Below are 22,951 nucleotides of genomic sequence, written 5' to 3'. Positions count from 1 at the left end.
TCCATGGGCACTCTCAAAGCAGCCCGAGTTGGCACAGGTGGCAGCTTGTCCCTGGGCGGCATCTTCGGATTCGCGGAAATCCAGCTGCCAGCCGGCCCCTAAGGGCCGAGGGCCTACCTGGTACACAAAAAGGCTTCTGCCCCGGTAAGCAAAACTCACCAGCCCACGTTCCTGGTCTCAGTTTGCAGAGCTCCATGGGCACTCTCAAAGCAGCCCGAGTTGGCACAGGTGGCAGCTTGTCCCTGGGCATCATCTTCGGATTCGCGGAAATCCAGCAGGCAGCCGGCCCCTAAGGGCCGAGGGCCTACCTGGTACACAAAAAGGCTTCTGCCCCGGTAAGCAAAACTCACCAGCCCACGTTCCTGGTCTCAGTTTGCAGAGCTCCATGGGCACTCTCAAAGCAGCCCGAGTTGGCACAGGTGGCAGCTTGTCCCTGGGCATCATCTTCGGATTCGTGGAAATCCAGCAGGCAGCCGGCCCCTAAGGGCCGAGGGCCTACCTGGTACACAAAAAGGCTTCTGCCCCGGTAAGCAAAACTCACCAGCCCACGTTCCTGGTCTCAGTTTGCAGAGCTCCATGGGCACTCTCAAAGCAGCCCGAGTTGGCACAGGTGGCAGCTTGTCCCTGGGCAGCATCTTCGGATTCGCGGAAATCCAGCAGGCAGCCGGCCCCTAAGGGCCGAGGGCCTACCTGGTACACAAAAAGGCTTCTGCCCCGGTAAGCAAAACTCACCAGCCCACGTTCCTGGTCTCAGTTTGCAGAGCTGCATGGGCACTCTCAAAGCAGCCCGAGTTGGCACAGGTGGCAGCTTGTCCCTGGGCGGCATCTTCGGATTCGCGGAAATCCAGCAGCCAGCCGGCCCCTAAGGGCCGAGGGCCTACCTGGTACACAAAAAGGCTTCTGCCCCGGTAAGCAAAACTCACCAGCCCACGTTCCTGGTCTCAGTTTGCAGAGCTCCATGGGCACTCTCAAAGCAGCCCGAGTTGGCACAGGTGGCAGCTTGTCCCTGGGCGGCATCTTCGGATTCGCGGAAATCCAGCAGGCAGCCGGCCCCTAAGGGCCGAGGGCCTACCTGGTACACAAAAAGGCTTCTGCCCCGGTAAGCAAAACTCACCAGCCCACGTTCCTGGTCTCAGTTTGCAGAGCTCCATGGGCACTCTCAAAGCAGCCCGAGTTGGCACAGGTGGCAGCTTGTCCCTGGGCGGCATCTTCGGATTCGCGGAAATCCAGCAGGCAGCCGGCCCCTAAGGGCCGAGGGCCTACCTGGTACACAAAAAGGCTTCTGCCCCGGTAAGCAAAACTCACCAGCCCACGTTCCTGGTCTCAGTTTGCAGAGCTCCATGGGCACTCTCAAAGCAGCCCGAGTTGGCACAGGTGGCAGCTTGTCCCTGGGCGGCATCTTCGGATTCGCGGAAATCCAGCAGGCAGCCGGCCCCTAAGGGCCGAGGGCCTACCTGGTACACAAAAAGGCTTCTGCCCCGGTAAGCAAAACTCACCAGCCCACGTTCCTGGTCTCAGTTTGCAGAGCTGCATGGGCACTCTCAAAGCAGCCCGAGTTGGCACAGGTGGCAGCTTGTCCCTGGGCGGCATCTTCGGATTCGCGGAAATCCAGCAGGCAGCCGGCCCCTAAGGGCCGAGGGCCTACCTGGTACACAAAAAGGCTTCTGCCCCGGTAAGCAAAACTCACCAGCCCACGTTCCTGGTCTCAGTTTGCAGAGCTCCATGGGCACTCTCAAAGCAGCCCGAGTTGGCACAGGTGGCAGCTTGTCCCTGGGCGGCATCTTCGGATTCGCGGAAATCCAGCAGGCAGCCGGCCCCTAAGGGCCGAGGGCCTACCTGGTACACAAAAAGGCTTCTGCCCCGGTAAGCAAAACTCACCAGCCCACGTTCCTGGTCTCAGTTTGCAGAGCTCCATGGGCACTCTCAAAGCAGCCCGAGTTGGCACAGGTGGCAGCTTGTCCCTGGGCGGCATCTTCGGATTCGCGGAAATCCAGCAGGCAGCCGGCCCCTAAGGGCCGAGGGCCTACCTGGTACACAAAAAGGCTTCTGCCCCGGTAAGCAAAACTCACCAGCCCACGTTCCTGGTCTCAGTTTGCAGAGCTCCATGGGCACTCTCAAAGCAGCCCGAGTTGGCACAGGTGGCAGCTTGTCCCTGGGCATCATCTTCGGATTCGCGGAAATCCAGCAGGCAGCCGGCCCCTAAGGGCCGAGGGCCTACCTGGTACACAAAAAGGCTTCTGCCCCGGTAAGCAAAACTCACCAGCCCACGTTCCTGGTCTCAGTTTGCAGAGCTCCATGGGCACTCTCAAAGCAGCCCGAGTTGGCACAGGTGGCAGCTTGTCCCTGGGCGGCATCTTCGGATTCGCGGAAATCCAGCAGGCAGCCGGCCCCTAAGGGCCGAGGGCCTACCTGGTACACAAAAAGGCTTCTGCCCCGGTAAGCAAAACTCACCAGCCCACGTTCCTGGTCTCAGTTTGCAGAGCTCCATGGGCACTCTCAAAGCAGCCCGAGTTGGCACAGGTGGCAGCTTGTCCCTGGGCGGCATCTTCGGATTCGCGGAAATCCAGCAGGCAGCCGGCCCCTAAGGGCCGAGGGCCTACCTGGTACACAAAAAGGCTTCTGCCCCGGTAAGCAAAACTCACCAGCCCACGTTCCTGGTGTCAGTTTGCAGAGCTCCATGGGCACTCTCAAAGCAGCCCGAGTTGGCACAGGTGGCAGCTTGTCCCTGGGCGGCATCTTCGGATTCGCGGAAATCCAGCAGGCAGCCGGCCCCTAAGGGCCGAGGGCCTACCTGGTACACAAAAAGGCTTCTGCCCCGGTAAGCAAAACTCACCAGCCCACGTTCCTGGTCTCAGTTTGCAGAGCTCCATGGGCACTCTCAAAGCAGCCCGAGTTGGCACAGGTGGCAGCTTGTCCCTGGGCGGCATCTTCGGATTCGCGGAAATCCAGCAGGCAGCCGGCCCCTAAGGGCCGAGGGCCTACCTGGTACACAAAAAGGCTTCTGCCCCGGTAAGCAAAACTCACCAGCCCACGTTCCTGGTCTCAGTTTGCAGAGCTCCATGGGCACTCTCAAAGCAGCCCGAGTTGGCACAGGTGGCAGCTTGTCCCTGGGCGGCATCTTCGGATTCGCGGAAATCCAGCAGGCAGCCGGCCCCTAAGGGCCGAGGGCCTACCTGGTACACAAAAAGGCTTCTGCCCCGGTAAGCAAAACTCACCAGCCCACGTTCCTGGTCTCAGTTTGCAGAGCTCCATGGGCACTCTCAAAGCAGCCCGAGTTGGCACAGGTGGCAGCTTGTCCCTGGGCGGCATCTTCGGATTCGCGGAAATCCAGCAGGCAGCCGGCCCCTAAGGGCCGAGGGCCTACCTGGTACACAAAAAGGCTTCTGCCCCGGTAAGCAAAACTCACCAGCCCACGTTCCTGGTCTCAGTTTGCAGAGCTCCATGGGCACTCTCAAAGCAGCCCGAGTTGGCACAGGTGGCAGCTTGTCCCTGGGCGGCATCTTCGGATTCGCGGAAATCCAGCAGGCAGCCGGCCCCTAAGGGCCGAGGGCCTACCTGGTACACAAAAAGGCTTCTGCCCCGGTAAGCAAAACTCACCAGCCCACGTTCCTGGTCTCAGTTTGCAGAGCTCCATGGGCACTCTCAAAGCAGCCCGAGTTGGCACAGGTGGCAGCTTGTCCCTGGGCGGCATCTTCGGATTCGCGGAAATCCAGCAGGCAGCCGGCCCCTAAGGGCCGAGGGCCTACCTGGTACACAAAAAGGCTTCTGCTCCGGTAAGCAAAACTCACCACCCACGTTCCTGGTCTCAGTTTGCAGAGCTCCATGGGCACTCTCAAAGCAGCCCGAGTTGGCACAGGTGGCAGCTTGTCCCTGGGCGGCATCTTCGGATTCGCGGAAATCCAGCAGGCAGCCGGCCCCTAAGGGCCGAGGGCCTACCTGGTACACAAAAAGGCTTCTGCCCCGGTAAGCAAAACTCACCAGCCCACGTTCCTGGTCTCAGTTTGCAGAGCTCCATGGGCACTCTCAAAGCAGCCCGAGTTGGCACAGGTGGCAGCTTGTCCCTGGGCGGCATCTTCGGATTCGCGGAAATCCAGCAGGCAGCCGGCCCCTAAGGGCCGAGGGCCTACCTGGTACACAAAAAGGCTTCTGCCCCGGTAAGCAAAACTCACCAGCCCACGTTCCTGGTCTCAGTTTGCAGAGCTCCATGGGCACTCTCAAAGCAGCCCGAGTTGGCACAGGTGGCAGCTTGTCCCTGGGCGGCATCTTCGGATTCGCGGAAATCCAGCAGGCAGCCGGCCCCTAAGGGCCGAGGGCCTACCTGGTACACAAAAAGGCTTCTGCCCCGGTAAGCAAAACTCACCAGCCCACGTTCCTGGTCTCAGTTTGCAGAGCTCCATGGGCACTCTCAAAGCAGCCCGAGTTGGCACAGGTGGCAGCTTGTCCCTGGGCATCATCTTCGGATTCGCGGAAATCCAGCAGGCAGCCGGCCCCTAAGGGCCGAGGGCCTACCTGGTACACAAAAAGGCTTCTGCTCCGGTAAGCAAAACTCACCACCCCACGTTCCTGGTCTCAGTTTGCAGAGCTCCATGGGCACTCTCAAAGCAGCCCGAGTTGGCACAGGTGGCAGCTTGTCCCTGGGCGGCATCTTCGGATTCGCGGAAATCCAGCAGGCAGCCGGCCCCTAAGGGCCGAGGGCCTACCTGGTACACAAAAAGGCTTCTGCCCCGGTAAGCAAAACTCACCAGCCCACGTTCCTGGTCTCAGTTTGCAGAGCTCCATGGGCACTCTCAAAGCAGCCCGAGTTGGCACAGGTGGCAGCTTGTCCCTGGGCAGCAATCTTCGGATTCGCAAGGAAATCCAGCAGGCAGTTGGCCGGTGGCAGCCCTAAGCGCCAGAGGGCCTACCTGGTACACAAAAAGGCTTCTGCCCCGGTAAGCAAAACTCACCAGCCCACGTTCCTGGTCTCAGTTTGCAGAGCTCCATGGGCACTCTCAAAGCAGCCCGAGTTGGCACAGGTGGCAGCTTGTCCCTGGGCGGCATCTTCGGATTCGCGGAAATCCAGCAGGCAGCCGGCCCCTAAGGGCCGAGGGCCTACCTGGTACACAAAAAGGCTTCTGCCCCGGTAAGCAAAACTCACCACCCCACGTTCCTGGTCTCAGTTTGCAGAGCTGCATGGGCACTCTCAAAGCAGCCCGAGTTGGCACAGGTGGCAGCTTGTCCCTGGGCGGCATCTTCGGATTCGCGGAAATCCAGCAGGCAGCCGGCCCCTAAGGGCCAAGGGCCTACCTGGTACACAAAAAGGCTTCTGCCCCGGTAAGCAAAACTCACCAGCCCACGTTCCTGGTCTCAGTTTGCAGAGCTCCATGGGCACTCTCAAAGCAGCCCGAGTTGGCACAGGTGGCAGCTTGTCCCTGGGCGGCATCTTCGGATTCGCGGAAATCCAGCAGGCAGCCGGCCCCTAAGGGCCGAGGGCCTACCTGGTACTGAAAAAGGCTTCTGCCCCGGTAAGCAAAACTCACCAGCCCACGTTCCTGGTCTCAGTTTGCAGAGCTCCATGGGCACTCTCAAAGCAGCCCGAGTTGGCACAGGTGGCAGCTTGTCCCTGGGCGGCATCTTCGGATTCGCGGAAATCCAGCAGGCAGCCGGCCCCTAAGGGCCGAGGGCCTACCTGGTACACAAAAAGGCTTCTGCCCCGGTAAGCAAAACTCACCAGCCCACGTTCCTGGTCTCAGTTTGCAGAGCTCCATGGGCACTCTCAAAGCAGCCCGAGTTGGCACAGGTGGCAGCTTGTCCCTGGGCGGAATCTTCGGATTCGCAGGAAATCCAGCAGGCAGCCGGCCCCTAAGGGCCGAGGGCCTACCTGGTACACAAAAAGGCTTCTGCTCCGGTAAGCAAAACTCACCAGCCCACGTTCCTGGTCTCAGTTTGCAGAGCTGCATGGGCACTCTCAAAGCAGCCCGAGTTGGCACAGGTGGCAGCTTGTCCCTGGGCGGCATCTTCGGATTCGCGGAAATCCAGCAGGCAGCCGGCCCCTAAGGGCCGAGGGCCTACCTGGTACACAAAAAGGCTTCTGCCCCGGTAAGCAAAACTCACCAGCCCACGTTCCTGGTCTCAGTTTGCAGAGCTCCATGGGCACTCTCAAAGCAGCCCGAGTTGGCACAGGTGGCAGCTTGTCCCTGGGCGGCATCTTCGGATTCGCGGAAATCCAGCAGCCAGCCGGCCCCTAAGGGCCGAGGGCCTACCTGGTACACAAAAAGGCTTCTGCCCCGGTAAGCAAAACTCACCAGCCCACGTTCCTGGTCTCAGTTTGCAGAGCTCCATGGGCACTCTCAAAGCAGCCCGAGTTGGCACAGGTGGCAGCTTGTCCCTGGGCGGCATCTTCGGATTCGCGGAAATCCAGCAGGCAGCCGGCCCCTAAGGGCCGAGGGCCTACCTGGTACACAAAAAGGCTTCTGCCCCGGTAAGCAAAACTCACCAGCCCACGTTCCTGGTCTCAGTTTGCAGAGCTCCATGGGCACTCTCAAAGCAGCCCGAGTTGGCACAGGTGGCAGCTTGTCCCTGGGCGGCATCTTCGGATTCGCGGAAATCCAGCAGGCAGCCGGCCCCTAAGGGCCAAGGGCCTACCTGGTACACAAAAAGGCTTCTGCCCCGGTAAGCAAAACTCACCAGCCCACGTTCCTGGTCTCAGTTTGCAGAGCTCCATGGGCACTCTCAAAGCAGCCCGAGTTGGCACAGGTGGCAGCTTGTCCCTGGGCGGCATCTTCGGATTCGCGGAAATCCAGCAGGCCAGCCGGCCCCTAAGGGCCGAGGGCCTACCTGGTACACAAAAAGGCTTCTGCCCCGGTAAGCAAAACTCACCAGCCCACGTTCCTGGTCTCAGTTTGCAGAGCTCCATGGGCACTCTCAAAGCAGCCCGAGTTGGCACAGGTGGCAGCTTGTCCCTGGGCGGCATCTTCGGATTCGCGGAAATCCAGCAGGCAGCCGGCCCCTAAGGGCCGAGGGCCTACCTGGTACACAAAAAGGCTTCTGCCCCGGTAAGCAAAACTCACCAGCCCCACGTTCCTGGTCTCAGTTTGCAGAGCTCCATGGGCACTCTCAAAGCAGCCCGAGTTGGCACAGGTGGCAGCTTGTCCCTGGGCGGCATCTTCGGATTCGCGGAAATCCAGCTGCCAGCCGGCTCCTAAGGGCCGAGGGCCTACCTGGTACACAAAAAGGCTTCTGCCCCGGTAAGCAAAACTCACCACCCCATGTTCCTGGTCTCAGTTTGCAGAGCTGCATGGGCACTCTCAAAGCAGCCCGAGTTGGCACAGGTGGCAGCTTGTCCCTGGGCGGAATCTTCGGATTCGCAGGAAATCCAGCAGGCATCCGGCCCCTAAGGGCCAAGGGCCTACCTGGTACACAAAAAGGCTTCTGCCCCGGTAAGCAAAACTCACCAGCCCACGTTCCTGGTCTCAGTTTGCAGAGCTCCATGGGCACTCTCAAAGCAGCCCGAGTTGGCACAGGTGGCAGCTTGTCCCTGGGCGGCATCTTCGGATTCGCGGAAATCCAGCAGGCAGCCGGCCCCTAAGGGCCGAGGGCCTACCTGGTACTGAAGAAGGCTTCTGCCCCGGTAAGCAAAACTTACCACCCCATGTTCCTGGTCTCAGTTTGCAGAGCTGCATGGGCACTCTCAAAGCAGCCCGAGTTGGCACAGGTGGCAGCTTCTCCCTGGGCGGCATCTTCGGATTCGCGGAAATCCAGCTGCCAGCCGGCCCCTAAGGGCCGAGGGCCTACCTGGTACACAAAAAGGCTTCTGCCCCGGTAAGCAAAACTCACCAGCCCATGTTCCTGGTCTCAGTTTGCAGAGCTGCATGGGCACTCTCAAAGCAGCCCGAGTTGGCACAGGTGGCAGCTTCTCCCTGGGCGGAATCTTCGGATTCGCAGGAAATCCAGCAGGCATCCGGCCCCTAAGGGCCGAGGGCCTACCTGGTACACAAAAAGGCTTCTGCTCCGGTAAGCAAAACTTACCACCCAATGTTCCTGGTCTCAGTTTGCAGAGCTCCATGGGCACTCTCAAAGCAGCCCGAGTTGGCACAGGTGGCAGCTTGTCCCTGGGCGGAATCTTCGGATTCGCGGAAATCCAGCAGGCAGCCGGCCCCTAAGGGCCGACGGCCTACCTGGTACTGACAAAGGCTTCTGCCCCGGTAAGCAAAACTCACCAGCCCACGTTCCTGGTCTCAGTTTGCAGAGCTCCATGGGCACTCTCAAAGCAGCCCGAGTTGGCACAGGTGGCAGCTTGTCCCTGGGCGGCATCTTCGGATTCGCGGAAATCCAGCAGGCAGCCGGCCCCTAAGGGCCGAGGGCCTACCTGGTACACAAAAAGGCTTCTGCCCCGGTAAGCAAAACTCACCAGCCCACGTTCCTGGTCTCAGTTTGCAGAGCTCCATGGGCACTCTCAAAGCAGCCCGAGTTGGCACAGGTGGCAGCTTGTCCCTGGGCGGCATCTTCGGATTCGCGGAAATCCAGCTGCCAGCCGGCCCCTAAGGGCCGAGGGCCTACCTGGTACACACAAAGGCTTCTGCCCCAGTAAGCAAAACTCACCAGCCCACGTTCCTGGTCTCAGTTTGCAGAGCTCCATGGGCACTCTCAAAGCAGCCCGAGTTGGCACAGGTGGCAGCTTGTCCCTGGGCGGCATCTTCGGATTCGCGGAAATCCAGCTGCCAGCCGGCCCCTAAGGGCCGAGGGCCTACCTGGTACACATAAAGGCTTCTGCCCCGGTAAGCAAAACTCACCAGCCCACGTTCCTGGTCTCAGTTTGCAGAGCTCCATGGGCACTCTCAAAGCAGCCCGAGTTGGCACAGGTGGCAGCTTGTCCCTGGGCGGCATCTTCGGATTCGCGGAAATCCAGCTGGCAGCCGGCCCCTAAGGGCCGAGGGCCTACCTGGTACACAAAAAGGCTTCTGCCCCGGTAAGCAAAACTCACCAGCCCACGTTCCTGGTGTCAGTTTGCAGAGCTCCATGGGCACTCTCAAAGCAGCCCGAGTTGGCACAGGTGGCAGCTTGTCCCTGGGCGGAATCTTCGGATTCGCAGGAAATCCAGCAGGCAGCCGGCCCCTAAGGGCCAAGGGCCTACCTGGTACACAAAAAGGCTTCTGCTCCGGTAAGCAAAACTCACCACCCCATGTTCCTGGTCTCAGTTTGCAGAGCTCCATGGGCACTCTCAAAGCAGCCCGAGTTGGCACAGGTGGCAGCTTGTCCCTGGGCGGCATCTTCGGATTCGCGGAAATCCAGCAGGCAGCCGGCCCCTAAGGGCCGAGGGCCTACCTGGTACACAAAAAGGCTTCTGCCCCGGTAAGCAAAACTCACCAGCCCACGTTCCTGGTCTCAGTTTGCAGAGCTCCATGGGCACTCTCAAAGCAGCCCGAGTTGGCACAGGTGGCAGCTTGTCCCTGGGCAGAATCTTCGGATTCGCAGGAAATCCAGCAGGCCCCTAAGGGCCAAGGGCCTACCTGGTACACAAAAAGGCTTCTGCCCCGGTAAGCAAAACTCACCAGCCCACGTTCCTGGTCTCAGTTTGCAGAGCTGCATGGGCACTCTCAAAGCAGCCCGAGTTGGCACAGGTGGCAGCTTCTCCCTGGGCGGCATCTTCGGATTCGCGGAAATCCAGCTGCCAGCAGGCTCCTAAGGGCCGAGGGCCTACCTGGTACTGAAGAAGGCTTCTGCCCCGGTAAGCAAAACTCACCAGCCCACGTTCCTGGTCTCAGTTTGCAGAGCTGCATGGGCACTCTCAAAGCAGCCCGAGTTGGCACAGGTGGCAGCTTCTCCCTGGGCGGCATCTTTGGATTCGCAGGAAATCCAGCAGGCATCCGGCCCCTAAGGGCCAAGGGCCTACCTGGTACACAAAAAGGCTTCTGCCCCGGTAAGCAAAACTCACCACCCCATGTTCCTGGTCTCAGTTTGCAGAGCTCCATGGGCACTCTCAAAGCAGCCCGAGTTGGCACAGGTGGCAGCTTGTCCCTGGGCGGCATCTTCGGATTCGTGGAAATCCAGCAGGCAGCCGGCCCCTAAGGGCCGAGGGCCTACCTGGTACTGAAGAAGGCTTCTGCCCCGGTAAGCAAAACTTACCACCCCATGTTCCTGGTCTCAGTTTGCAGAGCTGCATGGGCACTCTCAAAGCAGCCCGAGTTGGCACAGGTGGCAGCTTCTCCCTGGGCGGCATCTTCGGATTCGCGGAAATCCAGCAGGCAGCCGGCCCCTAAGGGCCGAGGGCCTACCTGGTACACAAAAAGGCTTCTGCCCCGGTAAGCAAAACTCACCAGCCCATGTTCCTTGTCTCAGTTTGCAGAGCTCCATGGGCACTCTCAAAGCAGCCCGAGTTGGCAAAGGTGGCAGCTTCTCCCTGGGCGGCATCTTCGGATTCGCAGGAAATCCAGCAGGCATCCGGCCCCTAAGGGCCGAGGGCCTACCTGGTACACAAAAAGGCTTCTGCTCCGGTAAGCAAAACTTACCACCCAATGTTCCTGGTCTCAGTTTGCAGAGCTGCATGGGCACTCTCAAAGCAGCCCAAGTTGGCACAGGTGGCAGCTTGTCCCTGGGCGGAATCTTCGGATTCGCGGATATCCAGCAGGCAGCCGGCCCCTAAGGGCCGACGGCGTACCAGGTACTGACAAAGGCTTCTGCCCCAGTAAACAAAACTCACCAGCCCACCTTCCTGGTCTCAGTTTGCAGAGCTCCATGGGCACTCTCAAAGCAGCCCGAGTTGGCACAGGTGGCAGCTTGTCCCTGGGCTGCATCTTCGGATTCGCAGAAATCCTGCTGCCAGCCGGCCCCTAAGGGCCGAGGGCCTACCTGGCACAGACATAGGCTACTGCCCCAGTAATCAAAACTCACCAGCCCACGTTCCTGGTCTCAGTTTGCAGAGCTGCATGGGCACTCTCAAAGCAGCCCGAGTTGGCACAGGTGGCAGCTTGTCCCTGGGCTGCATCTTCAGATTCGCGGAAATCCAGCTGCCAGCCGGCCCCTAAGGGCCGGGGGCCTATCTGGTACACAAAAAGGCTTCTGCCCCAGAAAACAAAACTCACCAGCCCACATTCCTGGTCTCAGTTTGCAGAGCTCCATGGGCACTCTCAAAGCAGCCCGAGTTGGCGCAGGTGTCAGTTTGTCCCTGGGCGGCATCTTCGGATTCGCGGAAATCCAGCAGGCAGACGGCCCCTAAGGGCCGAGGGCCTACCTGGTACAGACAAAGGCTTCTGCCTCGGAAAACAAAAGTCACCAGCCCACCTTCCTGGTCTCAGTTTGCAGAGCTCCATGGGCACTCTCAACGCAGCCCGAGTTGGCAATGGTGGCAGCTTGTCCCTGGGCGGCGTCTCGATATTCACAGAAATCCTGCGGTTAGGCTGCTGCCCCCGCCCCCAGGGCCCCCAGGCTGCTGTTCTGACCTTGTCCCTGGGAAACAAAACTCACCAGTCGAGCTTCCTGGTTTCCTGGTCTCCATTTTCCTGTGGGAACCTCTTGCTCTGGTGAATTTGATGTCCAAGATTTCTCCCCTGCAAATCTGCCAGCATCTGACCCTGGCCACAATGACTCGACTGTTCCCAGCACTCACAGCCTGTGTCCCGGCCTTGTCTTACCCAAGCCACTCTGTCACCACCGGCCCTTTTCAAAGCCTCTCCACTGCTGTTCTAAAACTCTGCATTTTCATCGAGCATCCCCTCTGATCCTGACCCTGAAAATACTCCCAGAAATCCTGAAACAGCACTGAGAAACCCCTGACGAATCTCTAAAAAACAAAGTAAACCTCCTGAGAAACCTTTTAGAATCCCCTATATATCCTTAGGAGTTTTTGAAAAACCCTGAAAAAAAACCTGCTCAGCTTCCCAGCCCCACCTGCTGCTCTCTAACCCTCAGACGCCTTCCCTACCTTTATGCAGTGGCCCTGTTGTCCCCTGAGGTTTCTGTCCTTGTCCTGGTGTGAGGGCTGCTGTCCTGTCCCCCCGGGAGGGTTCTGCTGAGCTCTCGCTGTTGCGGTTGCTGTGTTGTGCTGCTGTAGGGGGCACAGGCTGTTGTTGGGGGGGCTGCTTAGGGTGAGGTGAGGGCTGGGGGGACAGGTGGGGCACCTGTGCCCTAACTTGCCTCCTAAGCTGTCCCCTGTAGCCCAGATCTCCACTGTACTGCCCGGCCCTCAAGCCCTCTCCCTCTGCCCCCCGGCCCTCAGGCTCTGTGTGTCACCCTGAATGCCTCTCCTGCGCCCCTCGAGCCCCCCCTCAGGCTCTGTGTGTCACCCTGAATGCCTCTCCTGTGCCCCCCGAGCCCCCCTCAGGCTCTGTGTGTCACCTGAATGCCTCTCCTGTGCCCCTCCAGCCCTCCCTCAGTGGCCCCCCCAGGTCCTGTGTGTGACCCTCACACCCTCTCCTTTGCCCCTCAGCCCCCAGCTCCTCTGTGTCACCCCCCAGCTGCCCCTGCCACCCTCAGCCTATCCGTGTGTCACCCACTGTCCCCTCTCCCTGCTCCTCTGTCACCCTCGAGCCCCCACAGTGCCCCTCAAGCTGCCCCTCAGCCTCTGTCGTGCCCTGAAAGGACCCTGAAAAGCCCTCTGAAGTCCCTAGAAAAGCTGGAAACTTTAAAACTTCCTAAAAACCCCACAAAAACCTAAACAGCCTCAGAGCACCCTTAAAATCACTAAAAACAGCCTTTTAATAAGGGTATTTATCTTTTATTAAAAAATAATAAATGCTACTAAAATTTATTCAATATTTAGTATTACTTTTATTTTTAATTTTTTACTAAGATATATATTAATTATAAATTTAATTCTTATATTTAATTTTAATATGTAAACCTAATAGTAAAATTATTGTAATAATTTTTTTTCAATATTTAACATTATTTTCATTTTTAATTTTAATAATATATATACTCTATATAAATTTAATTAATATATTTAATTTTATTATTTAAACTTATTTTAAATATTATTTTAATACAAATTATTATTTAAATTTTTTCAATAGTTACTATTATTTTTTTAATTTCAATATTAATATATTTAAATAATATCAAATTAATTAATTCCTTTAATTTTATTATACATAATTAATTTTAATGTTATATTTATTACAAATAATTTTATTCAAAATTTTTCAATGTTCAATATCGTTTTTATATTTAATTTTATTATTGGTATCTTTAATCAATATTTAATTAATATATTTAATTAATAAATAGATTGAATTTTTATGTTTTTATTAAATTAATTAATTTTTATTTTAGAACAATATAATTTTTAAATTAAAAATATACCCTATTAGAAATGTTTTTAAGAAAACCCTCAAACACTTCTTCTCGCCCCCCCCCCCCCATTTTTATCACCCCCTAAAAACAACACCCAGGTCCCCAAAACACAACTTTATTCACAGCCCAGCCCCGTCCATGTCCCCTCCCCACCCCACAGGGGGGGTCCCGGTTTCACCTTCCCTGCTCCCCCCCCCCCCCCCCCCCAAGGGTCCCCACCCCCACACAGGCATCCAGGTGTCACATTCTGCCCCCTTCCCCTATTTACAGCTCTGGGGCACCGAGGGTGACACAGGGCACGGGGCGGGCTTGAGGACATCAGCTCTGTGTCACTCTGTCCTGTCCGTGTGTCCTCCCCCTTGGAGTCACTGTGTCCTGTCCTTGTCCCAGTCCAGGTGCCCCCCCAGCTTGGTGTCACCACATTCCCTCACCGTGGTGACCCCAGCTCTGTCACCACGTCCTGCCCATGAAACACTCCATGTCTCCTCGCATGGTGGCACCATGTCTCCTGTCTCTGACGCAGCCCCTGCGTCCCCCACCAGGGTGGCCCACTGTCTGCATGTCCCCGTGTCCCTGCAGGTCACCAACAGCAGGCACTGCCAGAGCATTGTCCAACTGTCCTTGTGTTCCCACCACAGTGTCCCCTCAGGGCACGAAGAGCAGGTGGTGCCCCAACCATCTGCGTTGTCCCCATGTTCCGGTGCCACTGTCCCCTGCCCCTCAGGGCACAAAGAGTGGGCGGTGCCCCCAGCAGTGCGAGGACAGTGCCCCACTGTCCCTGTGCCCTCTCTACAGGGTCCCCATGTCCCCTCGGGGCACGAAGAGCGGGCACTGTCCCCATATTGTCCCCTCAGGGCACAAAGAGCGGGCGGTGCCCCCGGCGGTGCCTCCTGAGCGCGGCGCTCCGGGCGAAGCTCTCCCCGCACTCCACGCAGATCAGCGGCTCCTGCCCGTGGCCGCCCTCGGCCCCCGCAGGCCCCTCGCCCTCGCCCCCCGCCCGAGGCCCCTTCAGCGCCCTCGGGGCACCCGCGGGGTGGGCGCAGCGCCGCGGCCGCGCTGCCCCCCGGCCCGGCGTGGGTGCGCTGGTGCTTGATGAGGTTCTTGCTCTGCGTGAAGCTCTTGCCGCACTCGGCGCAGCCGTACGGGCGCTCCCCGGTGTGAATGCGCTGGTGCTGGATGAGGTTGGAGCTCCAGGAGAAGCTCTTGCCGCAGTGGCCGCACCTGTACGGCTTCTCCCCGGTGTGGGTGCGGCGGTGCTGCACCAGGTGCGAGTTCTGCGAGAAGCTCTTGCCACACTCGCCGCAGGTGCTGGGCCGCTCGCCCGTGTGCGTGCGCTGGTGCCGCAGCAGCTTGGACCAGTGGCTGAAGCTCTTGCCGCACTCGTTGCAGATGAAGGGGCGCTGGCGGCCCCCGCCCCGCCGCCCCCCGCCCTCCTCGGAGCCCCCCGGGGCCGGGCCGGGGGTCCCGCAGGGCGGTGGGGGGCGCAGGGGGCTGTGTGGGATCACCGTGCGGATGATCTCGTGCGGCAGCACCTCGGTCTCGCCGTCGCTCACGATGCCGTCGTCGGCTGGGGGGACACGGGGAGGGGGTGACAGCACAGAAGGGGCTGGTCCTCCCAACCAAATGTTTGCTGTGGCCCTAAAAGGGGCTGGGACCCCAACACAAATGCTCATTGTGCCCCAAAAAGGTACTGGATCCCCTCCCCAAATGCTCACTCTGCCCCAAAAAGGGGTTGTGCCCCCTCCTGGAGTGTCTGGAGCCCCCCAAAAGTACCTGAAGGCCCCCAAAATTCCCCATAACCCCTACTTGGGGGGTTTGGAACCCCCTCAAGAGTGTTTTAAGCCCCCCTCTAATGCTTCCACCCCCCTCCAGTGGTGTCTGGAGACCCCCAAAAGTGCCTTGAACCCCATCCCAAATGCCTCTGACCCTCCCTTTTAGGTGCATCTGAAGCCCCGCCAAATTTGCCTGCAGCCCCCCAGAAATGCCCATATCCCCTTCGAGGGATGTCTGGATCCCCCCAAATTGTCTGCACCCCCTTCTTGGGGTGCCTGCAGCCCCCCAAATTCACCTACAGCCCCTCAAAAGTGTCTGGATCCCCCAAAAATTTCCTATACTGCCTTTCTAGGTTACCTAGAGCCCCCCCAACCCCCCAATCCACTTTTGGGGCCCCCCCCTCACCAATAAAGACCCTCCGGACCATGTCCCCCTCATCCGAGTCCTGCAGCTCCACCACGTCTGGCTCGTCCTGCTCCATGGGGGCTCCTGCAGGGACTGCAATGTCAAGGGGAGCCTTGAGCACCCCAAAACGCCCCAGGATCCCCCTGAGCAACAGAAACCCACAACCGCCTCCCCCCCCCCACAATTCCAAAGCATTGTTTGCATCTTGGTTCCTGCTGTGCCCCCCAAATTTCTCAGCGTGACTCTAAAATCCTCCCTGTGATCCCAAATTTCTCAGCGTGACCCCAAATCCTTTTTACCCCCCCCTCAATTTCCATGTACCCTGCCCAAATCCTTCTGTGTTACCCCTCCAAACCCTTCAGGGTGACCCCAAATCTCCTCATGCCTCCCCTAAATCTCATCCCCCCAAAAACCTTTCTGCCCCCCAACCCATCTGTTCCCCAAAAATCTATCACCCCAAATCTCTTCATGTCCCCCAAAATCCCTCAGTGTAATCTCAAACTCCTCCATGTGACCTCAAATCCCTCTGTGCCCTCTCAAATGTCCCTGTTCCCCCCCAAAAATCCCTTTGTTTCCCCCCCAAATCCTTCTGTGGGACCCCAAATCCCTCTGTGCCCCCTGAAATGTACCTGTTCCCCCCCCAAATCCCTTTGTGTCCCCCCAAATCACACCGTACTCCCCAATTACCCCCCACCTGTTCTTTGAGAGTCTCGGGGGGTCTCGCAGCTGCTCCGGACTCAGCCCCTAAAATCTGGGGGGAAAGGGGGGGAAAGAATGGAGAGACGCAGATTTGGGGGGGGGGGGGGGGGGGGTCACAAAGCGGGGGTGCACCCAGTGTCCCCCAAAATCACCTGGGACCCCTCAAATCACCCAGGGTGCCCCAAAATTACTCCCAGTCCCCCCAAGTTTGCTCCCCCCCTTTAATTTTGGGAAGGGAGCACAAAAGAACAACAGACCCCCAGGAACCTTCCCCAAAATTCACCCCCCCCACCCCAAACTGAATACTGGGGGGGACTCCCAGGTTTTTTTTGAGGGGTCCCCACTCTCTTGCCCCCCGTTCCAAAACGGTTCATCCACAGTCCCCTCCGCTTCAAATCCAACATGGAGGTAACCCAAATTCTTTGGGGGAGTCTCCCAAATTTTTTGGAGGGGGTGCCCACTCTCATTCCCCCCCTTTCTGCCTCCCAAACCAGAGCCTGATCCCTCCTCCCAGCCCCAAATCCATCTACCCTCCCATCCCAAATCCAAGATGGTGGTTATCCACAACTGCAGGAGGGGTCTCCCAAATTTTGGGGGGGGTCCCTACACTGCTTTTTCCCTCTTTTCCATAATGAAAAAAGGCACCTCCCCCCTCCCCTTCCATTGTCACCCCCTTGCCATTGCCTCCCCTTCCCAAGTCGAAGACCAGGGGTATCCCCAATCGGGCAGGGATCTCCTAAATCTGAGCGGGGGGGGGGGGGGGGCGGGAGTGTTCCCCGCTCTCTTTTTTCCATCTTTTCCAACCCTACAAACGGTGCCTCATTTCCACCGCCCCGGCCCCCCCGGCTCCAATCCACCGTTCCCCTCTATCCCCTGGGTATCCCCAGCTGGACGGGGGGGATCTCCCAGAGATTTTGGGGGGGGAGTCCCCGCTCTCTTCCCTCCCCTTTCCATCCCCAAAATCCGCTGTTCATCCACATCCCCCCCCCCCAAATCTTTTGCCATCCCTCCGCCATCGCCTCCCCACCCTAAATCCAAGCCCGGGGGTATCTCCAGTTGGACTGGGGGGGGGGGGGGGGGGGGGGGGGGGAGGGTCCTCCCAGTTTTTTTGTGGGAGGGTTCCCACTCTCCTTTTTCCCTCATTTCCAGCCCCCCAACGGCGCCCCTCCGCCATCGCCTTCCCCATCCCAAATCAAATATCGGGGTATCCCAAACTGGAGGGGGGGGGGGGGTCTCCCAAAATTTTTTGGGGTGGGTGTCTCCGCTTTTTCCCCTCCCCTTCCCCCCCAAAAAACGGGCTCGTTTCCCTCCCCCCGCGCCCCCCGACTCACCTCGGCGGCTCCGCGCCGCGGGAGGGGCCGGGGGTGTTCCGGAGGGGTCCGGGGGTGGCTCCGGGGGTCCCGTCGGGCTCGGGGGTGCTGGGGGGTCGTGGCGGGGGCGTCCCCCGGGCGCGAGGCGGGCGCGGGGCCGGGAACAGGAAGGTCCCGTCATCCCATTCCCCGCCGGATGCGCCGCTGGGAAAAAAGCGGGGGAAAAACGCTGGGAAAAGTGGGGGGGAAACCTTGGAAAAACGGGAATTTGGGCGGGGGGAACCCCTAGGGGGGAAAAAAGGGCGGGACCCAGCAGGGACACCCCCGAACCGCCCGGTTTTGAGTGGGGGGAATTGTGCGAATTGCCCGAATTGTTGGGGTTTTGTTATTTTAGGAAGGAGGGGTGTTTTCCAAGCGGGAGGTGGATCTGGGGGGGATGGACAGGGTGGGTTTGGGGGGGGCTAAGGACAGGGCGCCCCCCAGACTTCTCGCTCCCCCCTTCCTGCTTTGTGTAACGGCAGCGACGCGTTTCCTGCCCCCCCCGGGAATTAAAAATGGTTGGAATTACGCAACGAGGGCGGAGGACTCGGCAGCGGCATCCAGGGACTCCGGGAACGGCGGGATGGGGGCTTCGGGGCGTCCCCTGCGCCCCCAAAATCCCTGAATGATCCCCCAGAGGGTTTTATCGGGGCGTTTCCTGCCCCTCACCCCCGGGAATCAAAAATGGTTGTAATTACACAATGACGGATCACGGGATCCCCAGACAGAGGGATTGGGGGGTAGCGGGATCGGGGTTTTGGGGTGGCCCCTGTGCCCCCCAGATTCTCCCTCACGAGGGCCTGGGGATGCATTTCTGCCCCCCTGCCCCACCACCCCTAGAATTAAAAATGATTGGAATTGCACTGTGAGGCCACAACAGTGGCATGGAGGAATTTTGGGATCAGGTGATTGTAGGATTGTGGTTCTGGGGTGCCTCCTGTGCCCTCCAAACCCCGAACCCCTCCCCCGATATTCTGGGGGTGCTTTTCCTGCCCTCAAACCCCCAGTCAAAAATTGTTTGTATTACGCAACAAAGCCAAAGATTTAGCAGGATTTCATGATTCTGGGAGCATGGAATAATAGGATCAGGGTTTTCAGGTGCTCCCCCTGCACCACCTCAGATCTCTGATCCCACCAATGTTCTGGAGGTGCTTTTCCTGCTGTCGTGTCCCCCTTACCCCCTTCCCCAACAAAGAATAAAAATGGTTGGTATTACACAGTAAGAATAGTGAGATTCTGGGATTGTGGGATTGGGGTTTTGGGGTGCTTCTCCTGCACCCTATGCCCCCAGAACCCCCCAGAGGGTTTAGGAGTGCTGGGGTGAGAGTATGGGGTCTCCATCTCCATCCCTCACCCCAGGCACTGGTTCCTGGAAGATGGGAAAAGCTCTGCATGGCCATACTGGGATCACTGGGGATGACCCCAAAATCTCACAGTCAGACAATGTCATCACCCCCTGGCTAGTGTCCCCAAATCCATATGGTGGGACGAGGCTGCTCAGAGACCTTTTATTACTGGCATCAGCAGACCCATGTGCCCAAGTCCCAGCATTCCCATTCTGGGGACCCCAGCCCCATCCCAACACCCCCATTCATGTGTCCCCATGCCACTCCCAGTGTCTCCACAGGCTCGTCCTGGTATCCCTGTTTCCATCCTGGTGTTCCCATCCCCATCCTGGCCCCTCACAGCATTTCCATCTTGGTGTCCTTATCCCCATCCCCATCTGCCCCCATAGGTCCAGATGTTGCTGTCCCCATCCTGATGTCCCAATCCTGGTTTCCCTGTCCCCATCCAGGTGGCCCTATTTCCCCTCACATTTCCCACTTTTTTCATCTCTCCCCTTTCTTGCTCTTTTCCTCTCCTTTTTCCCTACCATTTCCCCCATCACCTTTCCCAACCTTTTCCCCTCACATTTCCCAACCTTTTCCCCTCACATTTCCCGCCCTTTTTCACCTTACATTTCCAGCCCTTCTTCCCTCACATTTCCATCCCTTCTTCTCTCTTTTACTGCCCTTTTCCCCGCCTCAACTTTCCTGCTCTTTGCCCCTCACATTTCCCGCCCTTTTTCCCCTCACGCTTCCAGCCCTTTTCCCCTCACATTTCCCGCCCTTTTTTGCCTCACGCTTCCAGCCCTTTTCTCCTCACGTTTCCGACCTTTCTCCTCACATTTCCCACCCTTTTTCACCTCACGCCTGCAGCCCTTCTTCCCTCACGTTTCCGACCCTTTCCCCCTCACATTTCCATCTCTTTTTCTCTCACCTTTTCCCTTCACCTTTCCCGCTCATTCCCTCCCAGGCTCTCACGTGTGGAGGCCCCACAGGCGGATCCTCGCCCCGGCGCCGCCATGGACTGGTTCCACTGCAGTCGCTGCTTCCGCCAGGACGGCGCCCGGTTCGCCATCACCAACTGCGGCCACATCCTCTGTGAGGGCTGTGGGGGCACAGGTAAAATTGGGGAAAACCCCCAAATTAAGCCCTGAAAATTCTGAGAAAGGGGGAGTTTCCTTCAGTTAAGCCCCTTAAAATGAGAGGGAAAGGAGGGGGGAGTCACTTCAAGCAAATAAATAATTGAGGGCTCTGCCCTCAATTTAAACCCCTAAAATATTGGGAAAAGAGGGTTTCCCCTCAATTTATGTCTTTAAAATGATGGGAAAAGGAGGATTTTCCCTCAATTTACACCCTTAGCATTGTAGAAATGGAGGAGCCTGCCTCAATTAAAAACACTAAAATGAGGGGAAATGGTCCATTTCCCTCAAGGAACACCATTTTTGGGACTTCTGGACATCTTTTTCTCTCACTTTTCTCACTTTTTTCTCCCCCTTCCACAGGTCCCTGCCCAGTGTGTGGCACCGCCTGCCGCTACCTGCCCCTGTCTGATCAGGTCAGTGTCTGCCATGCTGTGCCCCGCATCCCCTTCCTTCCCACCCTCACCCCTTCCCACCCTTTTCCCTTCCTGTTTCCAACCTTCTTCCCATCCTTTTGACGCCCTGATGCCCAACAGATGCGCCCACAGGAGAAGGTTTTCTTCAAGAGTCCGGTGGCCATCGCCCTCAAGCACCTTGCCCACATCACACAGGTGAGGAGGACACAGGTGACGGGGGATGAGGTCCCACCGCTGTCCCCAACCCCACACGCTGTGGGGGTACAAGGGGGTGACCCACGTCCCCCAGGTGTGGCAGTTCCAGACGGCACAGGCGCAGCTTCTGCTGGACTTGCACCGGGACAGAACTCAGCGGGTGCAGTCAGAGCTGGAGAAGGCCAGAGAGGAGCTGGGGGAGAGGAGGAGGTGAGGGGGATGCCATGGTAGGGGGTTCACACCTCCATCTTGGGCTCCTCTGGGCATGTGGGTGAGGCAGCACTCCTTGGCCAACACTTTGATGAGAGTCCTCATCCTTCTGGCCCCTTTCTTGGGAGGGTCTTACCTCCCCCTTGGCTGCCACGTTAGTGACAGCATGTTCTGCCATTTGCTGCCATCTTGGTGAGCTTCCACCCCTTTGCTCTGCCCCCCTCAGCTGCCCTATGGAGGAACCCCCACCCCAAATGGGGGGGAATTCCCATCCTCCATTAAATCCTCCCCCTTCCCAGGGAGCTGGAGTCACTTCGCCGGGAGAATGAGGAGCTGCGCCGCATGCAGGTGGCCCCCAAAGCCCCCCTGCCCCTTCCCTGGACCCCAAACTGCCCCCCAAAGCCCCTCTGCCCCTTCCCTCACCCCCAAAACTGTGCCGCCCCAAACATTCTCCCCCCAAAACTTCCCCCCAAGTCACAATCTCCCCACAGCTCTCCCCAGGCTGGCGCTGGAGCAGCCGCAGCAGCACCCCCCGTCCCTCGCCCACACATTCAGGTAAGTGCCCCCCAAATTTTTAGGAGGGTCTTCCGCACCCTAAAACACCTCCCCATCCCCTCCTTGCTCATAGGGGTCCTCCCAAATTTTCTGTCTCCTTTCCAGTCACCCCCCAGCCCCGCCGGCAGCTCAGCAGTCAAGTGGTCAGGTAAGGGGGCAGGGGGAGGCATCCTAAATTGGGATGGGGGTCCCTCAGTTGCACAGGGAGGGTCCCCCAAACCTCCTGCCTCTCTTTTGCAGCCGCTTGGCCCCACTGGAGCCCCCCCAGTCCCGCAGCACCCCAGGATGGCAGGTGAGACCTCACCCCAAATGGGGGCCACCCCAAAACAGGGGGGTTCCCAGAATGTTTGCTCTCCCCTCACAGGTTGGGGTAGCCTACAGAAATTCAGGGACCTCTCTGGCCTCCAGCGTGGGTAAGCAACCCCAAATCCTACAGGATTTACCCCAAAATAATGCCCCAAGGCCCATCCCCTTTCATCTTCTCCGAGGAGGGACCCTAAAAGCTCGTATAGGGTCCCAAACCCCTGATCTCTCCCCATAGGGACCCCAAACCCCCACGGAAGGAGCCCAGAGCTCCCCAAACCCCCTGCAGGACCCCAAGCCCTCCCAGAGAAACTCCTCAGTGCTGACCCCGATCTGTGGGGTGACCTCAAAAGCCCCTAACACCCCTTTCTCCCCTTAGTGCCCTCTCTGGCTGGGACAAGCGAGGGACAGGTACTGGGGGCACTGGAAGGAACTGGGAGCAGACTGGGGGCCTTGGGATAAACTGGGAGATGCGGAGAGGGGAATCTGGGGGGACTGGGAGGGGATATAGAGAGCCCCAGGAGGGACTTGGGGGCACTGGGACGGGGTTACTGGGAAGAACTGGAAGCAGGGATTGGTTACTGGGAGAGAATTTGGGTTCCTGGAAGCACTGGGAGGGGGTGTTTGGGTTACTGGGAGGGAGGCTTGGTGCTACTGGGAGCACTGGGAGGACCCCAGCTCCACCCTCTCCTTCTTGCTCCTCCCTTTTTGCTCCTAAATCAAGACAAAACCTCCAAATGCAGTAGCCATTCCCCAAATTCAGAGGCCACCTCCCCCCCCGCAGATTCGGTAACCAAGCCCCCCCCCGAATTCAGTAGCCACTCCCCAAAATGCGGTAGCCACCCCGGAATCCGGCAGCCGGGAGTTTAATCTCCTTTCTTTAGGGCTCTGCTCTGCGGCTGGCGAGGGGCGGGCGCTCCCAGTGGGACCTCAACCCACGGCCATAAAGGACAACCAGGGACCTCTGGCAGGATCCGAGCCTCCTGGACGGGAACTCCGGGGCTTCCCTGGAGGTGGCTGGGGGCAGAAGAAATTAAAAAGGAATTTAAAAAATGCCAATTTTGGGGCTGTTTTAAGTCCGTTTGTGGGGCCGGCGGGAGGGGGAGGCGCGGCCCCGCCCCCGAGCGCTTCGAGGTTGCGCTGTCGGTGCTGCGTTCCGATTGGTTGGTGGCTCGGTGTGGGCGGGGCCTAAGGGGAAAGCGGGATGTGGGGGGAAATTGGGGGAAAATCGGGGGGTTATGAGAAGGGGGAGGGCCTTCGTGATCCTACGGAAGCGCCGATTGGTGAAAATCCGATAGGGGGCGCGGCTTAAG

The 22,951-nt window shown here is 58.4% G+C and overlaps 2 protein-coding genes across 6 annotated transcripts; one reads left to right on the top strand and one right to left on the bottom strand.

Moving 5' to 3' along the window:
• Nucleotides 1–13,368: 13,368 nt before the first annotated feature.
• Nucleotides 13,369–20,607, bottom strand: LOC119712770 (zinc finger protein 787-like). 3 transcript variants are annotated; one of them, XM_038164395.1, is made up of 6 exons: nt 20,459–20,607; nt 19,755–19,925; nt 17,478–17,660; nt 16,142–16,198; nt 15,448–15,540; nt 13,369–14,836 (listed from the first exon to the last, which is right to left on the bottom strand). In XM_038164395.1, exons 5-6 carry the CDS (start codon nt 15,521–15,523, stop codon nt 13,635–13,637), a joined length of 1,278 nt encoding a protein of 425 aa, XP_038020323.1. In that variant the 5' UTR covers nt 15,524–15,540; nt 16,142–16,198; nt 17,478–17,660; nt 19,755–19,925; nt 20,459–20,607; the 3' UTR covers nt 13,369–13,634. The 3 variants fall into 3 exon arrangements, with proteins under 3 accessions (XP_038020323.1, XP_038020324.1, XP_038020325.1); XM_038164396.1 differs by lacking the exons at nt 19,755–19,925; nt 20,459–20,607 and adding an exon at nt 18,025–18,156; XM_038164397.1 differs by lacking the exons at nt 19,755–19,925; nt 20,459–20,607 and having other exon boundaries at nt 15,448–15,531; nt 17,478–17,961.
• On the top strand, nt 18,319–22,807 carry RNF212B (ring finger protein 212B). Of its 3 annotated transcripts, XM_038164401.1 has the most exons (12): nt 18,533–18,643; nt 19,791–19,939; nt 20,323–20,375; nt 20,496–20,570; nt 20,665–20,780; nt 21,080–21,128; nt 21,272–21,335; nt 21,441–21,483; nt 21,576–21,627; nt 21,700–21,748; nt 22,018–22,049; nt 22,523–22,807. In XM_038164401.1, exons 1-12 carry the CDS (start codon nt 18,633–18,635, stop codon nt 22,583–22,585), a joined length of 756 nt encoding a protein of 251 aa, XP_038020329.1. In that variant the 5' UTR covers nt 18,533–18,632; the 3' UTR covers nt 22,586–22,807. The 3 variants fall into 3 exon arrangements, with proteins under 3 accessions (XP_038020328.1, XP_038020329.1, XP_038020326.1); XM_038164400.1 differs by lacking the exons at nt 18,533–18,643; nt 22,523–22,807 and adding an exon at nt 18,319–18,400 and having other exon boundaries at nt 21,576–22,413; XM_038164398.1 differs by lacking the exons at nt 18,533–18,643; nt 22,523–22,807 and having other exon boundaries at nt 19,755–19,939; nt 21,576–22,413.
• The last annotated feature ends 144 nt before the right edge of the window (nt 22,808–22,951 follow it).

Source organism: Motacilla alba, chromosome 29, assembly GCF_015832195.1.
Source record: "Motacilla alba alba isolate MOTALB_02 chromosome 29, Motacilla_alba_V1.0_pri, whole genome shotgun sequence".
Classification (NCBI taxonomy): Eukaryota; Metazoa; Chordata; class Aves; order Passeriformes; family Motacillidae; genus Motacilla; species Motacilla alba.
This window is presented reverse-complemented; position numbering and strand designations above follow the sequence as displayed.

Bases quoted from the DNA above. Each gene is read 5' to 3' on its own strand.
- LOC119712770 (XM_038164395.1), bottom strand. From the start codon at position 15,523: ATGGAGCAGGACGAGCCAGACGTGGTGGAGCTGCAGGACTCGGATGAG. The intron at 14,837-15,447 runs GTGAGGGGGGGG...GTGTCCCCCCAG, and splicing joins GGTCCGGAGGGTCTTTATTG to CCGACGACGGCATCGTGAGC.
- RNF212B (XM_038164400.1), top strand. From the start codon at position 19,840: ATGGACTGGTTCCACTGCAGTCGCTGCTTCCGCCAGGACGGCGCCCGG. The intron at 20,781-21,079 runs GTGAGGGGGATG...CCCCCTTCCCAG, and splicing joins GAGCTGGGGGAGAGGAGGAG to GGAGCTGGAGTCACTTCGCC. The intron at 21,484-21,575 runs GTAAGGGGGCAG...TCTCTTTTGCAG, and splicing joins CTCAGCAGTCAAGTGGTCAG to CCGCTTGGCCCCACTGGAGC.